This window comes from Trachinotus anak, unplaced genomic scaffold (assembly GCF_046630095.1).
Source record: "Trachinotus anak isolate AG129_WGS33_773 ecotype Australia unplaced genomic scaffold, CSIRO_AGI_Tana_v1 ptg000028l, whole genome shotgun sequence".
Classification (NCBI taxonomy): domain Eukaryota; kingdom Metazoa; phylum Chordata; class Actinopteri; order Carangiformes; family Carangidae; genus Trachinotus; species Trachinotus anak.
In genome coordinates, this window is record NW_027273879.1 from 7,741,173 (window position 1) to 7,755,961 (window position 14,789).

Genomic DNA, 14,789 nt, shown 5'->3' on the forward strand with positions numbered 1-14,789 from the left:
ATATGCGTGTGTATGTGTGTGTGTGTGTGTGTGTGTGTGTGTGTGTTTTCACCTGTGTGTGCCTTATGCAGGTGGCTCTTCAAGCGACTCACGTAGGCAGATTTAAAGGGGCAGAGCTTGCACTTGAAGGGCTTGTGGTGCCCGTGGTGTGACTGCACATGTCTGTCCAGACTGGTGATGAGACAAAATATACAAAAAAAAAAAAAAAACAGAGGAGAGGATAGGATATGAGATAAGAGGATAAAAGAAGGAACAATAAATAAATGAAATGAGGACAAAAGGATAGCAGATAAAAGAGAGAAAGTGACAAGAATAGGGTACAGGAAAGAAAGAGGCAGAGCTCGACTCTGCAGCATCCACTTTGATGATTTCAACAGCGGGGTTTTCAGCAGCATCTAAAGCACTCGATTCTGTTTACCTCATGAACAACAGCCGCACATTTTCCAATGACTACAGAACAAGGAGCCGTGGGGTGAACTCATCTACCCACAATCCCCTGGTGGGAGGGAGTGTGTGTGTGCCTGTGGGGACGGTGGCTGTGTTTTTAATGCCAACCTCCTAGGTGGCATGGGAATGCGACTTCTTTCTGGGTCAGGGCACATACAGTACAGAGGTACAGAGGTATTACACCTGGGAGCTCAAAGGTGATGAGGACTCTCTCTTTCCCTTTCGCTCTGCGTCTCTGTGATGGATAAAACAAATCACAAGACCAAATTGTCTGTCTACTTCCAATGCTTGTCTCGCTCTCCTAGGAGGCAGGAAGTCTTGAAGAAGATGGAGGATTCGAAGGGAATGTGACAGAGTAAACAGATCATGGTGTAAAACTGAGCTCTGCTCAAAATGAGTTTAACATCCAGCTGATTTGTAGAACATCTGGTGCAAGGATTGTAAGGTATAGAAGAGCGAGAATTTAATATATACTTCTACCACTGCACATATTGTAAGGCTGCAGGTAAACTGATCTATCACTGGAGAGCCATGAGTTAATACATGGCTTTGTTCTCCTGCTAGATTATACCGGATGAAGTCAAATGGAAGTAAATCTGGCAGGAACAGACTAATCATGAGCCTTGAAAGTTATAATCAAATAAAATTCTATTTTTTAATACTTTTTATAGTTGGCATTTTTACAGCAATAGCTATTCAATATATTTGCATTTTGTATTTATCTAACTAGTTAGTAGTTTTTATTGTTGGCGGCAGAAACTGGCACTTCCACACTTTTAAATTGCCCTCAAGGGATTCAGGAAATGATGTCTGTAACAGAGCTGTAAGTTACTGCTAATGCAAACCAAACATTTCCGATATTCAAATGGCAAAGCACAGTGTCGCTTTTATACTGAAGAAGCCACAAGAAACCCAATGTGTTTTGAGACAGAAGTTTGCGCTGATCACTATCGTTAATGAAAATTGTGTCAACAAAACAAGACATGGGGAATTTGGGTCTGAATTTTTCTATCAGCGGGAGCAATAAAACAAGGAGCAGCCACGGCGAGCTGTTAGATGGAAAGCAACAGGGGAGAGATACTTGTGCCATGGGCAACGATTATTCATGACCTCTCTGTTAAAACAACGCGAGTTTGTTTGGGTGCATTATAAAAAGACACACCAGTTGCATTTCTGAGAGTGTATCTGCTCAGTGAGTCTTTGCTATAGTATTAAACTGCACTTGCCGATGCCACCATTACCAAATTAAGCAAGTCTAACAGTCAGAACAAATCAATGTTCAATGGAAGATCAATACTAGTAGAAAATAACATTGTGGTAAATATTTGTTTATTTTGGGCAAAGTTGCCTAAATCACTCTAATTTACTCTTTATAAAGCACCACACTATACACAGGGGGCTCTACTGTGGAAGAGGTGTCAATCATAGACCCTGCTTACTTGTGCCTGAAGGGTGAGACGAACTGGCAGTACTGGCAGCTGTATTTGTCCTCTCTGCTGAACAGCGCCATGGCCGAGTGGCTCCTCTCGTGGGACCTCAGTCCCTGCATGGACATGAAGACTCGGTCGCACTGGGCACACGGGTGCCCCCCTGCTGCTAACCGCTGCTTCAGCTGGCCCTCTGACACCACGGCCACGAGGGACGCTGCGCTTCCTTCGACGGCATCGGTTTCCGGATCAACCGTCTCCGCGGAAACAGCAACACCACCAGAAGCTGTGGAAACCAAGGGTGGGCCCTCGGCTTCAGCTGCTTCATCCCCCTCCAGGTCACCATTAGTTAGACTCTCTGAAGGCAGGGTCAGCGGGACCTCGCTGACTTCCTGCTGCAAAACAAAGAGGAGAGGTCTCAGAAGTTCAGTAGCTTGTTGATTTTGTTTTGTGTTTCGTTATGCGGAGAGAAAGAATAAGGATAATTTATCTGGACAGCCACATGACAAACATTGCCTTTCACTACAGTATCACTTAGAGTCTGGCACCTCGAACTCTTTTTGCGAGATCAGATGCACCATGTGAATGGTGCATTAGCAACAGTAAAGCATCTGTCTAGCACATATGGTTCTGTCTATGCTGTATCAGTTCAATAGTTTTCAGTTGTATTTTAGTTACAGCTCTGCCTCGCTCAGTATCTTTTACTCACTCTTTGCACATTCATGCTGGAGTGCTCATCAACCTTACATTAGCTTTACATTTATCGGAAATACTCTGCAGAAATGGCCTAAAATGCTTCCACCAGCAGTGTGAGCCCGTATGGGTGTATGATAAAACTGCTGGTCCAAGGACGAATTACAAAAAGTAAAAACACAACTGATTCAATGCCAGTACAGGCAAGCTTTAATCGTAAGCTTAGCCAGTGCCTAGCTCCAACCCTGACCTGAAACTCTGTAGTCTGTCAGTATTTATGGACACACGACACTCAGCTGATACTGAGTTGATTGCTCTATACAAATGGAATGTGACAGGAAATTTCGAGGCCCTACCTCTTTTATCTGGCTGAGAGCTTTGTTACATATCGTTCCTAACTCTCCTCCATCTTTTTTTATATAGCTCTCAACCATATCACTCTTAAGAATAACAATAAATCTTTATAGCAAACCACAAGCATTTATATTGTGAGTGACCAATAAACTTCTGTTGGCTGCTAGACCTGATGATGATGCTAAATCATCCATGTAAGAAACGAGACGGTACATCTCACACAGCAGAGCTTAAGCAGAATACTTAGCATGTTTGCTTATCTACCGGCAAGCAAAAGAAAACGTCACCATCGGTTTCTACTTCCTTCATCTGCTGGAGTGCGGGCTGGTTTCTGCAGTCGTCACAAGCACACAGACAATCACCATGACTTTTTTATTGCCTCAAGGAAGCTCATTCATTCTGTGGAAGGACCTGACCCTGCACTTCATGCAGCCATAAATAAGATGTGGCATCCACAGGCTCAACCTTGCCATCCAGTCTGCTGTGACTGCACTGTCAGCCTGTTCTTCATCCAACTCTATCAGAAACCATTGCAGCTCTAGAATTGAAACAGTATTCATGATACTATAAAAAGCAACATTTATTTTTACCCCCTGCAATGTGTAAAACATACGGTCTGCTCCATCTGGTGGAGATGTTGTACATGGACATGGTCATTGTGTTGTAGGCCACGAATGCTTACAGTTAAACCATCTAATCCCTCACACAGAACAACATTTTCTTCCTAGAAGTGACAGTCGAAACAGAAATGCTCCCTTTTTTGTTGGCACGTCTCAGTTGCCACAGTGAGTTCAGTACGTCTTCACTCTCAGTGGCCCCAAACTATCTCATCTTAAATACATGAAAGACAGACAGAGTGTCTGACGGGAGAACCAGGCCTCTCCGTTTTGGTGAGGCGTTGGATCCTTCGGCCTGTTCCCCCCACTGACAGCCTCAGTGGAATACAAATGTTGGAATGGTTACCCGCCGCTGCCCTAAAAGTTATGGCTCACCACTCTGTCCTCCAAACACCCCCCCGACACCCCCCACCCCCTACTCCCTTCCACTGCAACGGGACAGCATTGCTTGTTTTCTCTGGGGGGAGCTGACAGACTGTCTACCCAGAAGCCTATGTCAGTAATAAACAAAATGGGAAACAGAGAACCCAAGCCCAGTAAAACAGATCTCTGCAGTGCTAGGAGGACAGGAGTAAAACAGAAACACTGGGGACAGGCCAAGTGGGTCTTTCAAGTGCTGTTAATGTTAAAGTAGGAGTAATTAAAGCATACTGTACATTTGGTTGCTCTCTGAAGAAGTTGCTGCACAAATTTAGTAAAGACCTAGTTTGGCATTTTGGAGAATACGCTTATTTGCTTTCTTGCTGAGCATTAGATGAGACGGTAGATGCCACTCTCATGTCTGTACGCTAAATATGAAGCTACAGCCAGCAGCTGGGTGGCTTCGCTTAGCACAGAGACTGGAAACCAAGGGGAAACAGCTAGCTTGGCTTTGTTTGATGGTAACAAAACTATGCACCGCTAACAGCACCACCTCTATAGAAGTAATTTTCCTAATTCCAGTCTTTATGATATGTTAAGCTAACCAACCAAAGGCTGTAGCTTCATATTTAATGGACTTTGGACATAAGGAGGTGATGTCAATCTTTTCATCTAACTCTCAGCAAGAAAGTAAAGAACTGTGTTTCCCAAAATATCTATTATAATCCTATTATTGCTTTAATACACTTTATAGACATAAGTAATTAGATCATGCCTTTATATATAAAACACATATTTTTAAAAGTAATGTCTTTAATTTTCCATAAATAAAGAACAATATTAACTTATATTTATTAAAATTATTATTCACATAATTTAATATTTTAATTTAAAAAAAAAAAAATATTTTAAATTAAAATAATTTAGTCCTGTTCTGTATACAAATACATTTTAACATTGATATGTGGATAGTTAATATGAAAATATTCTATACTTAATGTAGCAAGTCCCCAGCTGAAAAGAGAGAAATACAATACAGTAACAGCTAAAGACATTTAAGATTAAATCCAACTCCATTTACCTTGACGTGTCCCTCTTTGACCTCTCCATACTGGACGTGCTTCCTAAGGTGGTTGCAGATGGCTCGGAGGGTGGGGTGAACCTCTATGCAGAAGTTACACCTGAATCCTATAGGAGTTTTATTTACAGAGCTTTCCTGTTCAGAAAAGAGAAGTACAAAAAGAACCTATTTCAGTCACAGTTATTGTTTTCTTTTTGTTTGACATCTTTTTCATTTGTATTTGAAGGTGATTTGTGCTAAAGCTGTTTGTCTTACCAATATTATTTTAACATTTTAAGGCCAATAACACTGTAATTTAACTAAATCTAAACCAGCTGATGTATTTGCTACAGTCACACACTACTATCACTTCTCTTTGAGATTTGTCTTATCTCCATGATCCCTATCTCCACTGCCACTGTTCTCAAATTACTCATTCATTTGAATAGGAAAGTGGTCTCAGACTTTTGGACCCCACTGTACTTTAAATGAGATCAATGGTATTTTTAATGAACTAATTATGAAACTAATTATCACACCTCATTATCATGCACTGTTATATACTCCTGGTGACAGTGAAGAGGCCAATCGAAATACATTATTATCTCTTTAATTATTTCGTCACTTCAGTTTTGGCAGAACTGAACTACTTAGGGTACATCTGCAATGAATGTGTGTTTATAATGTTGATGAATTAACAAATGAATTGATGAATTAACTCTGCTCTCAGAGATAGATAATGTCTTTGAGCTGTTTTGTTTCTAAAACATGGGGGCCTTGACCTCCAGGAGTTATACTGTAGTAGCTTGTGACTATAGCATCAGATGATTTACATTCTTTGATTTAAAAGGTTTTAGTAAATCAGTTTTGCATCTTTACTCACCTTGTCAAGTTTGGTGTCAGGTAGTTCTGTGGCTTTCTGTTTGCTGAGAAGCTGCTTCCTCCTCTCCTGCCTCATGGCCCTCTTCTGAAACTCCTCATTGTGATTCAATAGATGTCGGGCCAGAACCGGGAGAGCCAGGAACTTCAGCTCACAGTGAGAACACTGGTACAACTCAGAGTCGTCATCTTCCCCAGGACCGGGAGACACCATAAAGTCCCTCTTCAAGTCGTTGCTGTGGTGGTCGTTGTAGTGCATAGAGAGCAGCTCGCCTGTGCTGAAGGACAACCGGAAGCATTTTAGACACTTGAATGGCAGCCATTCAACCTCTCTGTCCTGCTCGGGTTCAAGCGGAACCTCCAGCACTTCCTTCTCTTCCTCTGCCATTGCACTGACAGCAATCTTCTCGGGTTCTTTGGCATAGATAACGGTAAAGTAGCGGCCAAGCTTGCTAGCATGCTGCTTCTTGGGGAAGACACCTGGGTGGCGTTTAATGTAATGTGAGACAATGCTCTTCCTGCTGAAGGCCTGGAAGGCGCAAAGAGAACACCTTCGTCTCTCCACAGCCAAACGTAGGTCTTCACTCATTTCTGAATTGTCTCCCTCTGATAGCGGGGGTGCGATCACTTTGTTAGGCTTTTCAGTTAAAGTCTTGGAAGCAGCCAGACAATGGGTATAATAGGCATCAATATCATGCCGCTTCTGGTAGTGTGCTGCCAGGCCTTTGCGTATAGGATTTGTATATGAACACAGAGCACATTTGAATACATTGTTTTTACCCTCTGGCTGAGCTCGGACATTGTTGTGCTTGATACGGTAGTGGCGAGCGATGCCTTTCCTGGTGGAACAGAAGTATTTGCAGAGCTGACACTTGAATACAGCATGTTTTTCTGTCTTATTGATGGGTAACTGGGAGAGGGCAAGGTCCAATTCACTGACCTCCTGGACTTTTGCTGCACTTGATATATTACTAGCACTGCATTCAGCTACTGGCTCTGTGTCTTTACTGGAAGAGAAATTTGTCAGGGAGGGAGTGAACATTTCAGAGGCCGACTGATTGTGATACTTCTCATAATGGATTTTGAGTTTCTCCAGTGTCCCATGTGTGTACGGGCACATCTTGCATCTGTATGCGCCGTAGCCCTGCCTTTGAGTTTTGCATTTGTCTTCTCCTTCATTTAAGTCAGTGATCTGCTCGATATCATCTGCAAAGTCTTCTGCAGTGACTTTCACTAACGGGTGTCTTTTCTGATAGTGAGTTAGGACACCATGGATGCGAGAGTTTACATATGGACAGTGACGACATTTATACACAGAGCTGGGGTTGATGTCTGCCTCCTGTGCAAAATCTGAAGCTTTTACTTTCATGCCTGGGTGCTTCTTGCCATAGTGAGTGAGGAGGCCATGGAGACTGTTGTACTCTGACAGACATACAGTGCACTGATAAGGATTGTTAGAGATGGAAAGACGTGGGTGGGAAGGATGGGGGTTGTTTTCTTGAGGTGGGGTGGCAATGACCAGTGCTCCATCATCTTCAACAGACTGGCAATTGAAAGACGCATGTTCTTTGGCAACCTGTTGGTGGATCTTTTCAGCTGAGCCGTTCCCCTTGATGATATCCAAAAGCACAGATTCATCCCCTTTGATGGCCCAGGGGTGGACTGCCTGATAGTGACTGGTGATGTCCCATATTGTACACGCCTCAAAGGCACAGTCTCTGCATTTGTAATGTTTGGTTTCCATGTTGCCTCCTTGTTGTTGGGTGGTTTCTGGCCCTGCCCACAGCTTGCTGGCCATGTATGTGTAATCAACATTGTGCTCAGGGTGGCGTCTTTGGTAATGGAGCAGCAGGCCCTGGGGTTCAGCATGGGAGTAAATGCACCATTCACAGTGGTAGCCAGCCTCCAGAACGCCATCTTGATAAGCCCAGTGTAGAATGGTCATGGCTGTGGCTTTCACAGTGGGGTGCTCTTTCTTCAGATGCTTCTTCAGGGCATAGACATAGGGGGATGTGTACGAACAGTGTCTGCACTTGAGGGAACGCAGGGGCGCAGCAGTTTCAGGGTCAGGAGGGGCTGGGATCACGGCAGAGGAGACACTACCTGACTGAACCATCTGTGCACGCTCACGCTGACTCCGGACAACTGCAGTATGACGACGTACAAGGTCAGCATTGGCCTTGGTTTCTCTATGCTTTTTCTGGTAATGAATAAGCACTCCTTTTACAGTACGGTTGCCATAGTCACAGTGCTGACAAAAGAACAGCTCATCCTCCCCTTTATCACCACTTCCTGGTTTAGGGCTTGAGTTGTTAGGTCCATCGTGACCGTTATTTTGAAACTGCTTCAAAAACTGTTTGGGAGCGGCAATTTGCAATTCATCCATTAGTTTCATCAAACCAGGGGTGGGAGCGCCATGTTTGATATATTTCGCTGTCACTTTTACTTCTGGGTGTCTTTTCTGATAATGGACCAACACACCAACAACAGATCTGTTGCTGTAAACGCAGTGTTTACAGTAGTACATTTCTTCATCTGATCCATACAGTGCTGCGCTCGATTGTTTTGGAGGAGTAGACATGCTGAGGTTAAATGAAGAGTTGGCTACAGACTGCGACTGATCCACTGACATGACCTTCATGGTTTTCTGTATACGGAAATAAGATGCCTTTTGCTCAGGGTGTTTCTTCTGGTAGTGAACCAAAACAGAGTGCATGTTGGGACTAGCAAAAGAACAAACGTCACAATCGTAGACAACAACATTACCACCCATGGATTCTTTAAGTGGGTCTGCCTCAGCACTAGCTTCAGGGGTCTTGGAAACAGTTTTCAGCACTGGGCTGGAGGAGGACCTGGGCGTTGATGTGGCTGAGTTGAAAGTCTTGGGGCCAGAGTTTAATATTTCCCTCAGAGTTTGCGATTCACCGGTTTTGTGGGGCTGCTCCACTATATAACTGGAGAAGATCATAGCATTGTTGATTTTCACTGTTGGGTGCATTCTTTGGTAATGGGGCATTAGGCTCCTGACATTGGGGCTTGTATACGAACAAAAGCGGCACAAGTATAACAGATGTGGTTGGTTAAAGTTGAGCACGTTGCTTGCTTCAGGGTGATGATCCATGTAGTGTTGGTGGAGATCATTGTAATTTGTGTATTCAATATAGCACTCTAAGCAGCGGAAGACCGCGCTCTGGTCTTCAGGGTCCAGGATGTACTTAAAGCTGAACTTGATGTAAGGGTGCATCCTCTGGTAATGGGTGCTGACGCTACGAGCTGACTTGTTGTGGTAATCACAGTGTTTACAGTAGAAACGTGCTGTTCCGGTTTCCTCTGAATATTCAGTGTTCTCTTGGACAGTGCTGTCACTGGGGTCAGCAGAGATGTTTTCACTATCATCGGAGAGAGTCAGTGATATAGGAATGTTTCTAGGTTTTGATTTGGGGTTGCTTTTTCTTTTTCCTATTCTGCCTCCCTCATGAGAGATCATTGATTCTCTTGCATGAAGCTGTTGTGTGTTGTAGGCAAAAACAGAGTTTTGGCTGTCATGGTTTCTCCCGTCTTGATCAGCACTGGCGTGATTTTCTCCTGCATCTTCATCATCCATGTCATCCAGATTTATGATCATGTCCTGTTGGCTTTGGCTTATCTTACTTTGAAGGTTACTCGCAATTTCATCAATTCTAGTTCTCTTCTTGACTGAGGACAAGTCCAAAGGCAAGTCATTAATGGACTTCCTGGCTCTTTTCCCTGTTACTAGGGGCTTTTTGGTGGCAAGTCCTAAAATGGAGGTCTGGGTTTTTTGCAGAAAGATTGGAGAAGCGTCTGCTTCCGAGTCTGGCTGGTCAGTCAGCTGGCTTTCAAAGACAGAGGGATCTAGGTCATCACAGTAGGAATGCTTATGCTGCTGGTGAACCCTCAGGCCTTTCAAAGTGGTGGTGGAAAAGCTGCAGAGTGTGCAGCGATGAGGGTTCTGCTGATCGTTCGATGTGCTGGTTGTCTTTTTTCCATTGACTTTGGAGCTTACATTACCCCCATTAACTGGCTCTTCAGCGTTGTCATTCTCAGGTTCTGGACTATCACTCGTTAGGTCCAAGGTCTCTAAATCTGAGGAATTGTGGCTCTGTTTGTGTGTGCCTAGTTTAAGAGGACTGGTGCAAATAAATGGGCATTCATCACATTTATACACTGTGGTTTTGCCAGAAAGGTGAATATTTTCGATGTGGCGAGAGATACTTCGCCTGTGCATGGTGAGGAAGGAGCAAAAGGGGCACTGAAAGCGGTTCATGTACTTTCTGAAAGGTATTCCTTTAGTCTCCAGCAATTTGTTATCATCATCAGTTAAAAGCTGCTTTGCATCTGCTGACAGGGTTCCAGTATAGCTGGGATCATCTATATCGCCCAACTCTTCGTCGTCATCGTCCTCTAAGCTGCTCCTAGAGTCTTCCTCATTGAGTAAGTTGGCATCCATGTCTATGACACTGTTTGGGACATCAGATGAAGCAAACCTCTTGGACAAAATAGAGGAACCTGTGCTGTTGGGTGTAACTGCACTAATCTGTGCGTACTGAAAGGATGAGAGCTCTGGGACTGACTTCTCCTGTGTGTTTTCTGGTGTTTTTTCGCCAGTCTCCTCCTCCGTTCCGTGAACATCAGCAAAGGTCATCTTTGATCTAGTTGGGCTATGGGAAGAGGAGGGAGAATCTGGCTTGGGTGAGTTTGCACTCGCCTCCCCTTCCAGCTCCGCAATGCAGGAAACTATCTTGACCTTGTCGCTGTGCTCCTTCACCACGTGATTAGTCCAGCTGTCCTTCTGGTCAGTCTGATAGTCACACCATTCACAGGCAAATGTTCCCCTCACGAGCCCACTGGCTGAGTCAGATTCCTCTGCAGTCTCAGCGTATTCTGAAGGATCTCCAGTGGTCTCTGAGGAAACTTTGCTATGATACATTAGTTGGTGTTTCATTATCCTTGCTCTGCGTGGAGACTTGTACGTGCAATACTGGCAGGAATACACTTTTGAATGGTCGTTGTGCGTTACAACAGTGTAGCTGGGCTGCTTAGCTGTCTGTGAGGAGATGCTTGCATCTGAATCTTCCTCTACAACATTGTGAACTTTTTTGGTGTGGTTTCTTAAGAATGACTTTGATCTGAAGTAACGGACACAGAACTTGCACTGGTAAAACGGCAGATGGGTTTCAGCTGTCTGCTTTTGTGATGTTTGGTTGGAACTGTCAGTAGAGTTGGGGCCTAAAAAAAGAGAAAGTATATGAGACATTAAAAGTAAAACAGTAACATTTTGCTGCCATTATTTAGTCTTTCTGTTGTTTCTGTCAATAAATTCAGCCACAACTCAATAAATTTTATGCTCCTCAATAAAGTATATGATCACGCTACTGTCAAGAGTTCTATGAAGAGAGTGCTTCCTAATCCCCAACAAATTAACAGTAACATCGGAATTAATGTGGTCGACATACTCATTCCAGCTTTAGAAGGCGTATAATCCTTGTCATCCTTATCCTCATATTCCTCCTCTTCCTCTTCGTCTTCGTCCCCGTCTTTCAGAGAGTCAGACTCATCTGCATCTGCTGGCTGCAGGAAAACAGTGTGTACTTCCTGAATGTGGGTCTTCAAGTCATCATATGACTCGGCACGGAAGTCACAGCCATCACACTGCAGTACCTCCATCACTAAAAAGAGGGAGCACTCCCTGGAAAATCAGGGAAACCTGCAGAGAAAAAGAGAGTAAAAAAAAACAAAACATGAGGACATACATCATTTTCAAAGGAGCAGATGGTAGAATAAATGTTTCATTCGAGTGGTTTTAATAAAAATGAAAAGAAATTTATGAGAATCATGTTAAACTATGCGCAGGAGCCATCAACAAAGCAAATGAAGGGGTATTTACTTTTGCAGGGAGACTCGTATAAACAGAACTATCACAAAGCTTTTCAGCAATTCCTGCTGTGAAGAAAGTGCACACCTTTTCCACATAACAAGTAAGACAATTGCCAGTAAAAAATAAAAAATAAATAATAAATAAATAAAAATAATGCTTAGAAATGTTTATGATTATGATTATGACGCAGCAGAGCCTCATTTGCTAGATTTATAGAGCCTCTTCAGGTTGTATTTGCAAGCCTGTGCTTCAAAGGGATGTGGCACATTGTTTCCAATGTTGCACTGTTTGGGGAAAATCTTTTTCAGATAAAATACGGTTATTGCACTTGAGGACGAGAACAGACACAATATAATTTGCATTTATTTTTCATGATTACTTTACTTCTGAGAAATGTCTGAGAGGGCTAAAATGGTAACGTAAAAGCTGAAGTTGAAATATTGAAAAATTCAATTATGATGTAGCCCTTAAAGTCTAAATTAAATATGGCACTGAACCACCTCCCAAACAAATCACACACACACACACACACACACACAAGTGTTCAGTTTTGTTTCTGCGTGTTGGAAAAAAAATATTTTTAAAAAATGAACAAAGAACTGCCACAAATTTCTGTTGTCTCATTATGACGACAACATCACATGGAAAGAGAGTCATAAATCCATCTTAAAATGATTTTCCATCTCTAAAACGACTGGAGCCGTCTACAAACTCTGATAGAAGGCCCAGGAAAACATGACAAAGAGGAGAATTCGGCTGATGCTGATGTTACTCAGAATACTAAGAAGGTCCCATTTTTTAGCATAGCATCATTCAAAGAACAATGGGAGGACTGAGGAGGGATTATGGGCTGATTTGTCCCATTTTTATTACCTTGGGATAAGCAACAGCTGGAGAGCAGCTCCACAGCTCAGTATTTAGAGCAGACTATTCCATCAGATTGTATCAACTGCTCTGAAATAAGATTGAATGAATCAACTGAGAGATGAAGGCTTTATGTCTTTGAGCTTCTCTGCAGTACTGACTTGGCCAGAAAAATGTTAGTTGATGAGGTGGCCATCTTTTCACAGGTCCTTCATCATGGCTCTCTAATCAATTGTCATCTTGTCTTGTAAATATTGCAAATAGGATTTGTAGCTCACACCGGTTATTAAATAGGTAGTTAAAGGGCCAGAACCCAATCAACGTGATTTTTTTTACAATTTTCTTCTTTTTACACACACACACACAAAGAAATAAATCAAAATCAAAAATTAAAAGAAAAACTGATGATTTTTTGTTTGCTCGCCATTCTGTTGGAGGAAAAAACTATTCAGATACTGTGTTGGCGATATCAAACTTCAACACTATGTAAAAACTTTAACTTTTAAATGCAGGCATAAAGGTGAGTCATACCACTGTTGTATGAATCATAATTATACTGTCAGGTCTAAAAAGAGTTTCACGGTTACCACTAAAGGAACAGATTAAACAGTCAGTCTACAGGTTCATCAAAACTCCCTGTTAAATATAAACAAACTGCATCCACAAAAAGTAAACCAGCCAAAAGACAGTCAATAAATGGCCACTTGACAGAACAGTTAAGTTACCACAGAAGTGGATCAGCACCTCTCAGACCAACAGTACATTCTGAGTTTTACAAAGCTGAATGCTCCCATATCACATCCAAAGCAAATGTACAGGGAAACATAACCTGGTGTAAATATGGCGCATCTGTAATGACAGGGGTATGGCTATGTTCTGGGACTCATTGGGTCTTATAACTGCTCTCCATAGACTTACAATATGAGGCCATTTTACAGGACCAGGTGCACCCTCTACAAACGCAGGTCCCTCATGATGTTTCCATATCACAGGGTGATTACAGCCTCAAACCACTGAGTACGTTTCAGAATAGTTTTCACCTATTTAATACCTCACACAGTTCAGGCCATCTATGACAGCCATTCAAGATGGATTGAAGCTGCTCTGGATGCGCGGGTGGCCCTTCTCCTCACTGTCCCCTGGTGTTTTCTTTATTTTGTCCACCCCTGCACATCAATATCAGTTGGAGAAAAAAAAAAAACTTGAAATACAAGACTAAACAAATACCTGTGTACACACCAGTGGCATGCACACACAAGCACTGTGTACACTGCGTGTCAGTTGTGTTTGTAACTGTTAAAAACAACCAGAACATAAGCCTGAGGATGCAACAACGTTTTGTTGTTTGTGAAAAACTGTACCGACAAAGTAATAAACCTTTTGGTATTTTAAGATTTTTTTTGCCTTGTTTGTGCAACTTGACAATATAATGTAACTGCAAACATGATGAGGAAATGGAAAAAAAAGAGGGTGCCGACATGTAACACCCCTGGAAGACTTTCAATTAAGTACAATTAAACGTCATTTACTATTGAAAAGGCAACACACACTTTCTAAATGAACTTACTTTACATTTGTGTGTATTTGTGTATTTCATTAAGCAAAGCAAACCAAAATAATTTTGCAAGTATTCAAAGAAGATTAATGGCTCACACTGCAAACATGGCCCTTTGTTGATTCATTGTTCTGAAGGTCTCATTGCATATGTGAAAAAAAAGTTGTGTAAATCCTTTTGTGGCTCCAGAAGAAGCTCCGCTAAATCTGATAAAGTGCCTCAGGTGATGTCACTTGAGTCAGTGTCAGTTGGGGCTGAAGACAATAGACCTCTGTGGCCTGCACCTTATCTCTGCTTGTGTCAAGCAGCTAGGGGCTAAATTTGACTCTATTAGCATAACACACCTGAATCTCTGTCCAAACTGATGGTGGTCAAGTTGCATTGTGGGTAATGTAAGTATCCGGTTTTGACAAGGAAGAAGGAATAAAAAAGATTTTCTGCTGCATTGATTTTGGCAGTTTTTCTTTTTTTTAAGCTGTCCGTTGTGACAACAACGTTGTGGGAGAACGACGCTAAATTGGCTAAATTTAAATTTTAGCTATTACTTTAAAGAGTTCAACTTTGAAATAAATTAATAATTGTTGTAGCTAATGTGAACAAGAACACATTTGACAGGTCATTTATTCTACAAATGAGA

At 42.4% G+C, this 14,789-nt stretch overlaps 1 protein-coding gene across 5 annotated transcripts in view; it reads right to left on the reverse strand.

Annotated features, from left to right (window-relative positions):
• The window catches only part of znf462 (zinc finger protein 462), a 50,127-nt gene that overhangs the window by 16,513 nt on the left and 18,825 nt on the right, over positions 1-14,789 (reverse strand). For all 5 annotated transcript variants that reach the window (XM_071466553.1, XM_071466548.1, XM_071466551.1 and 2 more), the window contains exons 2-6: positions 11,312-11,562; positions 5,842-11,084; positions 4,980-5,114; positions 1,887-2,269; positions 53-171 (exon numbers count right to left, since the gene is read on the reverse strand). In XM_071466553.1, coding sequence (XP_071322654.1) covers positions 53-171; positions 1,887-2,269; positions 4,980-5,114; positions 5,842-11,084; positions 11,312-11,522 — 6,091 coding nt within the window. In that variant the 5' untranslated portion in view covers positions 11,523-11,562. The remainder of the gene's footprint in view (positions 1-52; positions 172-1,886; positions 2,270-4,979; positions 5,115-5,841; positions 11,085-11,311; positions 11,563-14,789) is intronic.